General features: G+C 45.2%; 1 protein-coding gene across 1 annotated transcript in view; it reads left to right on the top strand.

Annotated features, from left to right (window-relative positions):
- The window catches only part of LOC134346243 (rhodopsin kinase GRK1-like), a 102,150-nt gene that overhangs the window by 20,288 nt on the left and 66,494 nt on the right, over nt 1–15,368 (top strand). Inside the window, exons 2-4 of the mRNA XM_063047567.1 lie at nt 6,272–6,399; nt 11,998–12,155; nt 12,717–12,800. Of these exons, the coding sequence (XP_062903637.1) occupies nt 6,272–6,399; nt 11,998–12,155; nt 12,717–12,800 (370 nt within the window). The remainder of the gene's footprint in view (nt 1–6,271; nt 6,400–11,997; nt 12,156–12,716; nt 12,801–15,368) is intronic.

The following is a 15,368-nucleotide window of genomic DNA, read 5'->3' as shown; positions in this document are numbered from 1 at the left end:
CCAAGGTCAAATGGAACAATCCATCAGCATTTCCATGATTAGGTGTCCTCTTGAATTTAATCTTGTAACTGGGTCCTCCTAAACCCGAGCCCATGTGTTGCTGCCATTAGTGGAACATCCTTCCGTGGGTTGAAAATGTACACCAGTGGTTGATGATCAGTAATGAGGGTAAAATCCCTCCCATCCAGGTACTGGTTGGAAATGCTTTACCTCCCAAAGCAGACTCAAGGTCTCTCTGATAATCTGCGTAATTTTTCTCTGCGCGGTAAGGGAACGTGATACAAAGGCTATTTCCATCACTCATAATATATGATATGACTGCACCTTTACCAAAAGGCAAGGAACGTAGAACAGGCCAGGCTTAACTGTTTAAACACCATAGTGGAGAATAACATATTAGAATGCAAACCAACTATAAGCTTCAAAAATATAAAAATGGGCCGGAATAGGATGAAAAACATCAGTGACAGCCCCAAGGATGGCCTGTATAAAAGCCAGAAGTATTACGAATAAAATAAATGAGCTGGAATTATACACAAGTGTGATATCATAGCAATAACTGAATCCTGGCTGACCTCAAGCAATGGTGCTGAATATAGTTTTAAAGGAATTAAATTGAATTGAATTGACTTTATTTCTTACATCCTTCACATACATGAGGAGTAAAAATCTTTACGTTACCTCTCTGTCTAAATGTGCATTGTGCAATCATAGTAATTTATAATAAATAGAACAGTCAATGTAACACTCAGATTAGCATGAGTTAATCAGTCTGATGGCCTGGTGGAAGAAGCTGTCCCGGAGCCTGTTGGTCCTGGCTTTTATGCTGCGGTACCATTTCCCGGATGGTCACAGCTGGAACAGTTTGTGACTGGGGTGACTTGGGTCTCCAATGATCCTACGGGCCCTTTTTACACATCTGTCTTTGTAAATGTCCTGAATCATGGTGTTTAAACAACTGCAGATGCACTGGGCTGTCCACACCACTCTCTGCAGAGTCCTGTGATTGAGGGAGGTACAGTTCCCATACCAGACAGTGATGCAGCCAGTCAGGATGCTCTCAATTGTGCCATTGTAGAAAGTTCTTAGGATTTGGGGGCCCACACCAAACTTCCTCCACCGTCTGAGGTGAAAGAGCTGCTGTTGTGCCTTTTTCACCACACAGCTGGTGTGTACAGACCACATGAGGTCCTCGGTGATGTGGATGCCGAGGAACTTAAAGCTGTTTACCCTCTCAACCCCAGATCCATTGATGTCAATAATGATATACCTTACTTAGGAAAGATAGGCAAGATCATAAAGATGAGCAGTAGCCATGTAGATAAGAGAGAATTTAAACATGCTTATAATAGGAGGTGAATCGAAATTTAGTGAAGATATCTGGGTGAGAATTGAAAGCTACAAGGATAAGTGAATAACATTGGGTGTACATTATAAATCCCCTAATGCTGATAGTGATTTTAATGAGCAACTCTAACAGAATATTAGAAAAGCAAGTTCTGAGGGTAATGTTATAGTTATGGGAGACTTCAATTTCCCAAATATTGAGTGGGAGATCCCAGTGACTAATGGATTACAGGAAAGTGAGTACATTGAGTTATTGAATGATTGTTTTTTTGATTCAGTATATTAGCACAGCAACAAGGGGGGAGGGGGGATGTCTAGATTTGATATGCTGTAACATTCAGGATAGAACTTAGGGTATGGCTATGTTGAGCCTTTAGGAACAAGTGATCATAACATTGCTAGTCTTGAAGTTTTTTAGGAAAGTAGATCAGTAAAAACCAATTGAATTTCAGAAAGGCAGAGTTTGTGCAGATACAGCAAAGACTTCAGAATGTAAACTGGAAGGAACTGCTTAACATTGAGTCAATTGAGGAACAGTGGGGTTGATTTAAAGAGGTCATACCTGCAGTGCAAGAAATGTTCATACCCAAGGTCTGGAGAAACATAAAAACAATAGATCAACTACATGGATGAATAAAGATAGATATAACAAACCATTGAAGAAAAGACACCTATATAAGGAATACGGAAAATATACTAATGATGTTAACTGTAGGGCATATGAAGGTATGAGTGCTATAGTCAAGAGCGAAATTCGGATTGCCAAAAGGCAGGTTGAGAAGGATATTGCTGATAATGCTAAGATTGACCCCAATAGATTTTTTCAATATTTTAGTTGCAAAAGAAAAGTCAAGGAGGAAGGTAAAAGTATTAGTAATAATAATAGAGAGTTAAGTTATGCAGAGAAGGACATAGTGGATACTCTTAACTCATATATTGCTAAAATATTCACCTGTGCAGATGTTAGCAATATGCCAGCAAGTGTAAAGCAAAATGTGGTTGGTTTAAATGACTTAGAAAGTGAGGTCCTGCTACAGCTGAAAAGGCTGAAAGTTAATAAATCTCCAGGGCCAGACAACATATATCCAAGTGTACTTAAAGAGGTTGGTGATTATATATACAAATCCCTAACATGTATCTTCCAAAAGTCATTGAAGACTGGTGAAATCCCTAAGGACTGGAAATCCCAGTATATAAGAAGGGTGATTGCACTGACCCTGGTAAGCATAACGTGCATAATAGGTAAGATAATGGAAACATTACTAAAGAATGAGATAGAAAAGCAGATGATAAGAACAGGCATGTTAGCAGAAAGTCAGCATGGGTTCAGAAAGTGGAAACCATGTTTTACTAATATGCTGGAGTTCTACGAAGAGACAACTCAAATTTAAGATAACAATAGAATGATTAATATAACTTACTTGGACTTTCAGAAGGCTTTTGACAAAGTACTCTGAAAGAGGCTCATAATTAAATTGCAGGAGTTAGAGATTCAGGGTAAGGTGTGCGAATGGTGCAAATTGGCTCAAAAACAGAAAACAACGAATTATGGTGAGAGGGTCATTTTCACACCTAGAAGATGTTAGAACTGGGGTTCTGCAGGGATCAGTTTTGGGACCGCTGCTGTGTTTAATTTACATGAATGATTTGGATAAACACATAACAAATAAACTAGTAAAGTTTGCCGATGACACAAAATTAAGGGGACAGGTTGATAACATTCAAGCAGCAGAATGAATACAGTTAGATCTAAACAAAATCCAGGTATGGGTAGATAAATGGCAAATGAAATTTAATGGAAGTAAATGTAAAATACTACATATAGGAAGTAGAAATATTAAATATAAATATACAATTGGGTGGTTTTGCGTTAGAAAGTGCAGTGCATGAGAAGGATTGGGGTGTCCTGGTAGACCCATCACTATCAACATCTTGACAATGCATGAGGCGATTAGGAAGGCTAATACAACGTTGGGCTATATAATATGCGCTCAGTGGAGTTCAAGTCAAGAGACATTCTCCTTAAGCTGTGTAATGCACTTGAGGCCACATCTTGAGTTCTGTGTACAATTTTTGTCTCCATATTTTGTGAGGGATGTGAAGACACTGGAGAGAGCCCAGTGAAGGGTGACTAGACTCATTCCAGGTCTGCAGAGTTTGAGCTATGAAGAAAGAGTGAAAGAATTAAATCTTTTTAGCTTAAGTAAGTGTAGAATGAGAAGAGAGATGATGGAAGTGTTCAAAATCATCAAAGGAAGAAGTAAAGTGCTACTTCAAAATTAATCCATCATCAAGGACATGAGGTGGAGATTGGTTAAGGGAAGATTTCAGACTAACTTCAGGAAGCATTTCTTTACACAGCGGGTTGTGGACAAATGGAAAAAGCTACCTGTGTATTTGGAATTAGTACCTTAGAGACTTCTAAATTGAAGCTTGATAGTTATTTCAACACACCATGTGAACAGGAATTTGGCAAACTTTGTTGGGCTGAATGGCCTGGTCTTGTCAAAAACTTTCTGACGTTCTAATGTCACAAGCAAGCTTTACTGGACGATATTGATAATAATGTGTGAGTACAGTGCCTGATGACACCATTTCCTTTATCTTTTTGAAAGAATTATCCATTGCCATTTCTTCACAAGCTGTAGCAATGAGTTCAATAGGTGGAGCACAGTAGTCAGGTTTGGCAGGAACCTGTTATAGTCATTGACAAACCCTAAAAAGGACCACACCTTCGGCCTTGGGGTATCCACTGCTACCTTTGTACTTGAATTTTCTCAGCACACTTGCGTAATTCTTGTGCATCAATGATGTGACCACTGTAAGTGATGCTTGGTTTAAAGAATTCACATTTGTTGCATCATGCTCTGATCCCATAATATTCTAATCTTTTTAAAGCTGTCTTGAGATTTTGGAGATCTTCCTTGTCATTCTTACCAGTAACAATGATGACATCCAGGTAAACACTGAGTACCTGGGCAGCTTTGCAGCACCTAGTCCATAGCTTTCTGACAAAGTGCAGGTGCAAATCCTACTCCAAAAATAAACCTATTGTAACAATAAAACTCCTTATGAGTGTTTACGGTGAGAAACACTTCTTCCATCTTCATCTGTAGGTAGGTTTCATCTAAGTCCACTTTGCTGAAATGTTTTCTCCAGAAAAGTTTGCAAAGATATTTCTATCCTACCAGAGTGTATTGATCTACTTTCAGTACTGGGTTGATGGTGATTTTAAAATCACCACGGGTCCTGACAGACCCATCCTTCTTGGGACTAGTACCTTTCATAATTTGCTTTCAGTTGACTCTGTTGCAGGGGATGTGACACGCAATTGGTGGCTAGATCTCCAATCAACTTGTGGTTGTGTCAGCCACTCATGACCCACAATGCTGCCCCTTCTGTTTTTACCACATACAAGCCCAAGGTGGCCTGTTGGTCGTTGTATTTCACTGTTGCAAATTCCATTCCCACTGGAGTTATCTTTTCTCCACTATAAGTTCTCAGTTGGACATCTGCAGGCTTCAGTTCAGTTTCTTTGAAATGCCATTCAAACTGAATTGCATCTCTGGCAGCTGCTTCCATTGATACAGCAATTTCAACTGCTCTTTTAAATGTATGTTGTGTTTAGCTGGGAGCCATTTTTTAATGTTTTCTTGTAAGATTTCATAAACTAAACAATCTCTCAGTGCACCATTATCCACCATTGAACTGACAATGCTCAGACAATCACTTCAATTCAGCCGCTTATGCTGAATTGGACTGCCTTTTGATTTCGCTTATGAAACCTAAAGTATTCTGCAATCAGCAATGGTTTTGATTCAAAGTGTTCCTGCATTACTTTCAGGATATCAGCTGTGTTCATTTTGGCTGGTTTGGTTGGAGCAGTCAAACTTCCAAGCAAATTGTATTTTCTTCCACCCAATGCACTCAGCAAAACTGGCACTCGCTTCTCATTGGCTATTTTCATTTGCTTCAAATTACTGTTCAGTTTGCTCAGTCTACAAAATCCAGTTATCTGTTGTGCAATTAAACATGTCTATTTTTTCCAGTGTAGTCAGTCATTTCTCTTTTGTGATTAGATTGTGTTGAAGGGCCTGTTTACATGCTTTATGACTCTGTGAATCAGGGCTATTGTCACCAACAGCAACACAGCAATGCATGAAATAGAATAAATTAAATTAAGAAACAGAAATTAAAATGCATACAAGTATATTTAAACTCAGTGACCACTTTATTAGGTAAATCTTGTAGATATTTGCATTAATGAGGTGTATACACACACATATATATAAATGGTGAGGGTGGAGTGCCATGGGAGGGGTGTGGGACAGGTGGTAGAGAAGGAGTGCTGGGGAGCGAGGGAGGCATGAGTGCAGACACACTCAGCACTGAGACATTAGGGAAGGTCATTTCATGCTAAGCAATTGGTTTATTGATCTTTACAGAATGCCCCTCTGGTGCTTCCCGTTCCCTCCCCTCTCTCTTCCCCTTCTCCCAACCACGTCTCTCCTCTCCCTGTCCCCTTCCTACTCTCAGTCGGCAATAGAGACCCATATCAGAATCATCACTCCTGGGGTCAGAAAAAGAGTGTGGCTCCCTCCACACCAGCCTATCACACACACCCAGGGTCATAGAGTGAGCACTCCCTCCACACTGTCCCATCACACACTCCCGGGGTCAGACACAGAGTGAATCTCCCTCCACACTGTCCCATCACACCCTCTCAGGGTCAGACACAGAGTGAAGCTCCCTCTACACTGTTCCATCACACACTCCCGGGGTCAGACACAGAGTGAAACTTCCCTCTACACTGTCCCATCACACACACTCCCGGGGTCAGACACAGAGTGAGCACAGGTTGAACACAAACGATGTTGCTGCGACCCTCACTGATATTTGTATTTGTCTCCTCCCCTGCCCATAGGCTACCATCTTGGAAAAGCAGATCCTGGCCAAGGTTCACAATCGGTTCATTGTCTCGCTCGCCTACGCCTTTCAGACCAAGTACGAGCTGTGTCTGGTGATGACTCTAATGAATGGCGGAGATCTTAGGTGAGGAGGAAGTGTCCACCAGCAGCTGGACACGAGTCGGGCCCAGGGATAGCCTTTTCTATAGTTCAGTGGTTGTCCCGTAATCTTTACCCAACTAACCCTTCACCCTCATCTCCATCATCTGTGAGAGCTTAAAACAACTGCCTCCACCTCTCAGACCCCCACTGCCTTTGATTGGATGAGTTAAGATCATAAGATAAACGAGCAGAATGAGGCCATTTGGCCCATCGAGCCTACTTTCAATCAATGATTGAATCATTCCATCATGGCTGATTCATTATCCCTCTCGACGTCATTCTTCCTCTTTCCCCCCGTAACCTTTGTCACCGTGACGAATCAAGGACCTATCAACCTCCACACATGACTTGCTCTTCATAACTGTCTGTGGCAATGAATTCCACAGATTCACCACCCTCTGGCTAAAGAAGTTCCTCTTCATCTCTATTCTAAAAGGACATTATTTTATTCCCCTGGAAATGTATGCTAGCACTGCACTTGCCACCCTCACCACCAACTCAACCTCAAATTAACCTGCATGAGGACTCCCAAGTCCCTTTGCACCACTGATTTCTGAATTTGCTCTTGGTTTACGCCTTTACTCTTTCTACCAAAGTTCATGACCATACACTTCCCCACACTGTGTTACTTAACAGCTGTTGCCCAGGGGTCTTGGACGTCCTGTGCAAGAGCTTGTGGAATGAGCTTTGCTTCCACTTGTGTGTTTATCTCACTGCTAAATCAGATGATCCCATTAGCAGCCCTCTGCTCTTCATGGGATGGCTCTCTAAGAGACTTGGCAGTCCTGGTGCAGGATTTCCTAAAGGTTTTCTCTCTCAGCACATTGGATATTTGACTGTCTTTTTTTAAATGTGTTCTATTGCCTTTCTTTGTTTCATGGGTGCCTGTAAGGAGACGAATCTCAAGGTTGTTTAATGTATACATACTTTGGTAATAAATGTACTTTGAACTTTGAGATTAACGTGCAGGTTGAGTAACAGACGTTTCTGCTAAGTAGGGTGCATAAGTCTAGGGTTAGTGGGGAAATATTTAAAAGGGAACCTTTTTCACGTATGTGCGACGAGCTGCCAGAGTTATGTGGTTGAGGCAGGTACATTTGAGAAGCGCTTGGTCAGGTTCTTGGAGGTGTGGGGCTCGGAGTGGTCTGGGTCAAACACAGAATTGGGACCAACTGGGTGGACACTGTGGTCAGCCTCTCTGTGATCTCACAGTAACTGTACAGCCTTTCTGATAACTGACCAGCTGGGTGGTTTTGCTCAGGGAGGTTGATGTTTGAATATTGGCCTCCAATTGAGATTAGTACCAGATTTAACTCTGACGCAGTCTGAGCCAGATTTGCCAGCACAGAGTCGGGAGCGTTAAGCAGGGAGGTATATCATTTCAGCTTTAATTCACATCAGTTCCCTTGGTCGCATTAACAAAGATCATAATGTAATGGTTTCAGAGGACTGACAGATTATAAAATCCTAGAGCCAGCTGGACTGCCGTGAGACTGCTCAGCCCATTGAGCCTGTACCGGCCATGTGAATGAACCGGCCACTTCCCCCACTCCCCACATCCTGACATGTTGCCCCTTCCAGTGTCCCCCCACTCCCATTCCCTCCTTAAGTCCCTGTTGAATCCGCTCCCTCATGCTTCCCGACAGTGCATTCCTGACCCCGACAGCTCGCTGCAGAGACACCTTCCCCTCCTCTCCTCTCCGGTTCTTCTGTTGACCCCCTTGGCTCCGTGTCCTCTGGGCACCCACCCTCCTGCACTGGGAAACAGTCGCCCCTCCTCCACTCCGTCCCACCCTCCCTGACTCCTAACGTCTCCACTAAACCACCCCGGAATGCGCTCTGCGGGAGTAGCTCCAGGTCCCTGGTCTCCTCTGCAACCAAAGTCCATCTTCCCAGAGCCACAATTAAGATGCTGGAAAAACTCAGTGGGCCAGGCAGCATCTGTGGATGAAGTTGGACAGGCAATGGTTTTGGTCGAGACCCTTCCTTGCTCTCCACTGAGGTTGCCTGACCTGCTGAGTTCCTCTAGCATGCTGTGTGTTGCTCCAGATTCCACTGTCTACCATCTTGTGTCAGTCCAGTCCTACCCAGTCGATCAGGATTCAGAAGGTCAGCCAGGATTCATTAGTTTGCAATAAGGGATCAAGACACTGATTAGATATTTGTCACGTGTAGATCGGAACAGACCGTGAAATGTGTGGTTGGTGTCAATAGCCAAAGGTGTACTGGGCACGAATCATGTTCCCAGTGCCCATGCAGCATGCCCACAACTTATTAATTCCAATCCATTATGTCTTTATGAGGTGAGAGGGGGATGTGAGGGCTAAGTTTTTTACTCAGAGAGTGGTGGATGCCTGGTGTGGTGGTAGAGGCAAATACATTAGTAGCTTTTAAGAGATGCTTGGTTGGGCATATGGATGTGAGGAAGATGGAAGGTTATGGACCTGGTGTAGGTAGGAGGGATTAATGTTTGTGTGTTTTTGATTTGCTTTTCAGCTGATTTGTCACAACATTGTGGGCTGAATGTCCTGCTCCTGTGCTGGACTGTTCTATGAAACCCACGCCTAAAGCACAGCAGTGGGAATTCAACCCCGATCCCCCGATCGTCCACTCTGCAGAGTGCTATGCTACTGCCCAGCCCAAATAAGTCCTTCACTTCCACTAATGCTCTTCATCTGAAGTCATCCTGGGATCTGGGAATGTTCTGCCCTTGAGGTGAACCACCTCACTGAATTACCACAATCTTTCTGGGGCAAATGTTCCAGCATACAGACCCAGTGACAGTGAAGGGACAGTAACAGCTCCTAACACAGAGGAGTGTCTGTCAGGGAAAGCTGTAAGTGGGGCCTTACTGGCCTTGGGATAATGCTTGGTCTGCACAGCTCCTGTCACCACACAGCAAGATGGTGCTGGTAACAATAGTTCAAAGTAAATTTATTACCAAAATGCATACATGTTACCTGAAGATTCATTTTCTTGCAGGCACTTTCAGGAAAATAAAAGAAATACAATGCATAAAAAAGATCAATAACCAATGTGCACGTAAAAAATAATACTAAGAGGATGAGCTGTAGAGACCTGGACTGTGAGTCTGTAGGCTGAACAATCAGATCAGAGTTGTGGTGAGTGAAGTTATTCACACTGGTGCTGGATTGTTATCGGGTAATTGTTGGAGGTGTGGGACCTGAGATACTGTACCACCTGGCTGATTAGTAGTGAGAAGAGAGTAAGACCTGAATGGTTGGGGGTCCTTGATGCTTCTTTCCTGTGATAGTGCTTCTTACATACCCCATAACTGGGTTGCCAAACCAGCAGAAATGGACCACTTAGTTGGAGTCTGGTTTAACAGAAACTAATAAAGTTTTATTAAAGAAATAAGTAACACAGTACTCTAATCGTAAGGATGTAAATGCAACAGGTTGACAATGATAATACACACATGTACACAGAACTAGGGTAGTAGGAATCAACCAAGCTCTATCACAGTCTAGGGGTAAAATGATCAGTCTCAAGTGACTCAGAGTTCAGTTCAGCTGAGTACAGTTCGCAGTAATCGCTGTTGTGCCGTTGGAGAGAGAGACAGAATGCAAATTTTGATTCAAACAGACCTTTGATGTTCTTAGCAGTTAGCTTTCGGGCGCACCCTTTTATGTCTTCTGTGGTCACCGACTGTGACCCCTCCATTCCGGATACGACCGTTCTTCTGCGGTGAACCTGGCACTCAGGCAAGGGCGGACACACACACACTAGGTTCCCACCGATTGTACCTTTTCACCCTGTGCATCTATGGTCAGTTCCCGCGACCAGACCTCCAAACTGCCACCAACTTGTGGGAGCACACCGCTCTTCCAGGGTCTCGTTATCTCATGATCTTGTGGTGTGTGTCATGCCTTAGCGAACCTGTTCTTTTTATCCCCCTGCTGGGGTATCGCCTGTCCATCAAACTTCAAACAGTTCAGGTTCAAAGCAACCGGTCTGTCAATATTCTGAAGTGTGTTTCTTTCTCATTAATCTCTCTCTTCTCTCTTATTAGCATTTTGAATGTTTCTCCATTGTCTCTCTTAACTCTCTCATCAGCATCAATCTTCTGATAACTTGGTTTGTCGTCACAGTGCTGCATGCAAATATACTCAATGGTGGGAAGGGCTTTGTCTGTGTTAGACCGGGCTGCATCTACCACTTTCTGTAGCCTTTTCTGTTCCTGAACTTGGGTGTTTCCATACCAGGCCATGATGTAACCAGTTAGGATTCTCTCCATTGGGCATCTGTAGGAGTTTGTTGGAGTTTCTGGTCACATGCCAAATTTATGCAAACTTCTGAGAAAGTAGAGGAACTGAATATCAGAGTCATTGTTCCCTCTCAGCAGTGCAGGTGTGCGGCTGCACAGTAACTGAAATGCCCCCATGCACATAGCCTTTGTTGCTGCACAGGTGGATTTTCTTTTATATAATGCTAATATAATTCTGAATTATGTTCATATATTTTTGAAATTATGCTTATATAATTTTGAAATCTATGTTAATATAATTGTGAAATACCCTGTGATTAATTATGTTTTGATAAATATAACTTATAAATTTTCTAAATAATAAAGGTACCACAACCTTATGGTAGCATATTCTGTATGTATTTTGGTAATGAATTTACTTTGAACCTTTAGGAGGAGACTGTGTGAGTGGGAGTGGGACATTACTTGGGACAAATCTGAGCACCCTCCCCAATCATCTCTTGCTGAGTCACAATCAGGTTTATTTTCACTGGCGTGCGTCATCAACATTGTTGTTTTGCAGCTGTAATGCAGTGTGGTACATAAAAATCATTTTAAATTACAATAAGAATATACAGTATAATAAATAAATATTTAGACAGATAGATGGAAAAAATAAACAGTGCTAAAACAGCTCAAAATAGTGAAGTAGTGTTCATGGCTTCATTGATGTTCAGAAATCTGACGGCAGAGAGGAAGAAGCTGTTACGAAAACATTGAATATGTGTCTTCAGGCTCCCGTGCTTCCCCCCGATGGTAGCAATGAGAAGCTGGCTTGTCCCAAATGGTTAGGGTCCTCCATGATGGACGCTACCTTTGTGAGGCATCTCCTTTTGAAGATGTCTTTAATGGTGGAGAGGCTCCTGCCCATGATGGAGCTGGCTGCGTTTACAATGCTCTGCAGATTATTCTGATCCTGAGCAGTGGCCCCTCCGCACCAGACAGTGATGTTACCAGTCAGAATGCTCTCCATGATACATCTGTAGAAGTTTGCTAGAGCCTTTGGTAACGTACCAAATTTCCTCAAACTCCTAATGAAAGATACCTGCTGTCCTGCTTTCTTTGAGATTGCATCAATATATTGGCCTACGTCCAGAGAACTTAAGAGAAGTTGACACACAGAAACTTGAACTATTTGTCCTTTCCACTGCTGATCCATCGATGAGGAATGGCGTGTGTTCCTTTGACGTCCTCTTCCTCGCCCACAATCAATTCTCTGGTCTTACTGATGTTGAGTGCAAGGTTGTTATTGCAACACCATTCAACCAGCCAATCCATCTCACTCATGTACGCCCCCTCATTCCTGCTCCCCAGGTTCCACATCTACAATATGGATGAGAAGAATCCTGGCTTTGGGGAGTCCCGCGCACAGTTCTACACTGCACAGATTATCTGTGGCCTGGAACATCTCCACCAGCACCGAATCATCTATCGGGACCTCAAACCTGAGAATGTGCTCCTCGACGATGGAGGTATGGCAGGCAGGGGTCACGACTTGTGACATGCGGCGTGGATCAGGTTCTTCACTGGTCTTCATCAGCATCCTGACAGGCTGAAAGGCGGGTGGGACGTGGATGAGGAGTGGGAAATGTTGAGGGCCAGGGTTGCAGTGTAATCCATGGGCTATGTCCCAGTGAAGAATGTTATAATACAATGGAGGGAGATTTACTCTGTGTCTGACCCGGGGGGTGTGTGATGAGGCAGTGAGGAGAGAGCTTCACGCTGTATCTGACTTTGGGAGTGTGTGATGGGACAGTGTGGAGGGAGTTTCACTCTGTGTCTGACCCTGGGAGTTGTGTGATGAGACAGTCCAGAGGGAGCTTCACTCTGTGTCTGACCCTGGGAGTGTGTGATGGGACAATATGAATGACCCTAATGTTTTCTCCACCACCCCTGTAGACTCACACCGCTCTTGCTACAACAGAAGATTCATTTCATTCACATCATGGCCTCTCAGCTTGCTTCTGCCTGTCTGTCTGCCCTCTCCCCAGCTGTGTCTCACTCCTTCTCCCCTTTCCCCCTACTCTATGCAGGACATGTGCGGATATCGGACCTGGGGCTTGCCACAGTGCTAAAGGAGGACCGAGAATACACCAAGGGATATGCTGGTACACCTGGTGAGTCAGAAGCTTGTCCTGGTGAGACAGCAGCTGTGCAGTCCAACCTCTGCAGAGAGGTGTGACGCCATCAGGTATGGGAGGGGATTGTCATAAGGCGGTGGCTGGGAACGGATCCAAGTGCAAGACACAAACACTGAAGTACTAGGGACAGGACTAGGATACAGGGAGATGGCAAGGACATGGACAGCAAAACCAGAATCCTGGAACTGGACTGAACAAGAAAGCTAGGAGCCTGGGCTTGGACTCCGAGCCAGAGATTGGACAAGGACCTAGTACCTGGGTCTTGCCTCTGGCTCGGACCCCAGGACTAGGCAAGGATGAGGCTTGGCAGGCAGGCAGGACGATGTTGGAATCTTCAGGCTTGAAGCTTGAGGCTAGAGCCTAGAAGCGTGGCTTGGCTTGGCTAGAGGCCAGAGGCTAGAGACTTGGCTTGGCTTGGCTAGAGACTAGAGACAGAGAGTAGAAACTACAGACCAGAGACTAGAGACTTGGCTTGGTTTGGCTAGGGACTAGAGAAAGAGAGTAGAAACTACAGACTAGAGACTAGAGACTAGAAACTTGGTTTGGCATGGCTAGAGGCTAGTGACTTGGCTTGGCTTGGCGAGAGACTAGAGGCTAGAGACTCAGCTTGGCTTGGCTAGAGGCTAGAGACTTGGCTTGGCTAGAGAGTACAGACTTCGCTTGGCTGGGCTAGAGGCTAGAGGATAAAGGCTAGAGACTTGGCTTGGCTTGGCTAGATCCTAGAGGCTAGAGGATAGAGACTTGGCTTGGCTTGGTTAGAGGCTAGAGACTTGGCTTGGCTAGAGGTCAGAGACTTAGCTTGGCTAGAAGCTAGAGACTTGGCTTAGCTTGGCTTGGCTTGGCTTGGATAGAGGCTAGAGACTTGGCTTGGCTTGGCTTGGCTTGGCTAGAGGCTAGAGCTTGGCTTGGCTTGGCTTGGCTACAGGCCAGAGGCCAGAGGCCGGAAACAAGAGGCCAGAGGCTTGGCTTGGCCTGGCTAGAGGCTGCAGACTTCCCTTGGCTTGGTTAGAGGCTATAGCCTTGGCTTGGCTATAAGCTAGAGGCTAGAGGCGAGAGGCTAGAAGATAGACACTTGGCTTGGCTTGTTAGAGGCTAGAGAGATCGCTTGGATTGGCTAGAGGCCAGAGGCTAGAGGCTTGGCTTGTCTGGAGGCGAGAGGCTAGAGGCTAGAGACTTGGCTTGGCCTGGCCAGAGGCCAGAGACCAGAGGCTACAGACATATCTTGACTAGTGGCCAGAGGCCAGAGGCTGGAGGCTAGAGGCTAGAGACTTGGCTTGGCTAGAGGGTAGAGGCTAGAGGCTAGACACTTGGCTTGGCTTGGCTAGAGGCTAGAGACTTGGCTTGGCTTGGCTAGAGGCTAGAGACTTGACTTGGCTTGGCTAGAGGCTAGAGACTTGGCTTGGCTTGTTAGAGGCTAGAGGCTGAAGGCTTGGCTTGGCTTGGCTAGAGACTAGAAGCTACAGGCTAGAGACTTGACTTGGCTTGGCTAGAGGCTAGAGGCTAGAGACTTGGCTTGGCTTGGCTAGAGCTAGAGGCTAGAGACTTGGCTTGGCTTGGCTAGAGGCTAGAGACGTGGCTTGGCTTGGATAGAGGCTAGAGGCTAGAGCCTTAGCTTGGCTTGGCTAGAGGCTACAGGCTAGAGGAGACTGGAGACTTGGCTTGACTTAGCTAGAGGCTAGAGGCCAGAGGCTTGGCTTGGCTAGAAGCTGGAGGCCAGAGACTTGGCTTGGCTTGGCTTGGCTGGAAGCTAGAGGCTAGAGACTTGGCTTGGCTTAGCTAGAGGCTAGAGACTTGGCTTGGCTTGGATAGAGGCTAGAGACTTGGCTTGGCTAGAGGATAGAGGCTAGAGGCTAGAGACCTTAGCTTGGCTTGGCTAGAGGCCAGAGGCCAGAGGCTAGAGGCTAGAGGCTAGAGACTTGGCTTGACAAGAGGCTAGAGGCTAGAGACTTGGCTTGGCATGAGGCTAGGGGATAGAGAGTTCGCTTGGTCTGGCTAGAGGCTAGAGACTTGGGTTGTCCTGGCTAGAAGTTAGAGGCTAGAGGCTAGAGGCTAGAGACTTGGCTTGGCTTGGCTAGAGGCTAGAGGCTAGAGGCTAGAGACTTGGCTTGGCTAGAGGACTAGAGGCTAGAGGCTAGAGACTTGGCTTGGCTTGGCTAGAGGCTAGAGACTTGGCTTGGCTTAGCTAGAGGCTAGAGACTTGGCTTGGCTAGAGGCTAGAGGCTAGAGACTTGGCTTGGCTTGGCTAGAGGCTAGAGACTTGGCTTGGCTTGGATAGAGGCTAGAGACTTGGCTTGGCTAGAGGCTAGAGGCTAGAGGATAGAGACTAGGCTTGGCTTGGCTGGAGGCTAGAGACTTGGCTTGGCTTGGCTAGAGCCTAGAGACTTGGCTTGGCTTGACTAGAGGCTAGAGACTTGGCTTGGCTTGGCTGGAGGCTAGAGATGTGGCTTGGCTTGGATACAGGCTAGAACTTGGCTGGGCTAAAGGATAGAGGCTAGAGGCTAAAGCCTTAGCTTGGCTTGGCTAGAGGCCAGAACTTGGCTTGGC

Source organism: Mobula hypostoma, chromosome 5 (genome assembly GCF_963921235.1).
Source record: "Mobula hypostoma chromosome 5, sMobHyp1.1, whole genome shotgun sequence".
In the NCBI taxonomy this organism is placed as follows: Eukaryota; Metazoa; Chordata; class Chondrichthyes; order Myliobatiformes; family Myliobatidae; genus Mobula; species Mobula hypostoma.
The sequence above is the reverse complement of the archived record's forward strand: the minus strand, read 5'-3'. Positions and strand labels throughout refer to the sequence as shown.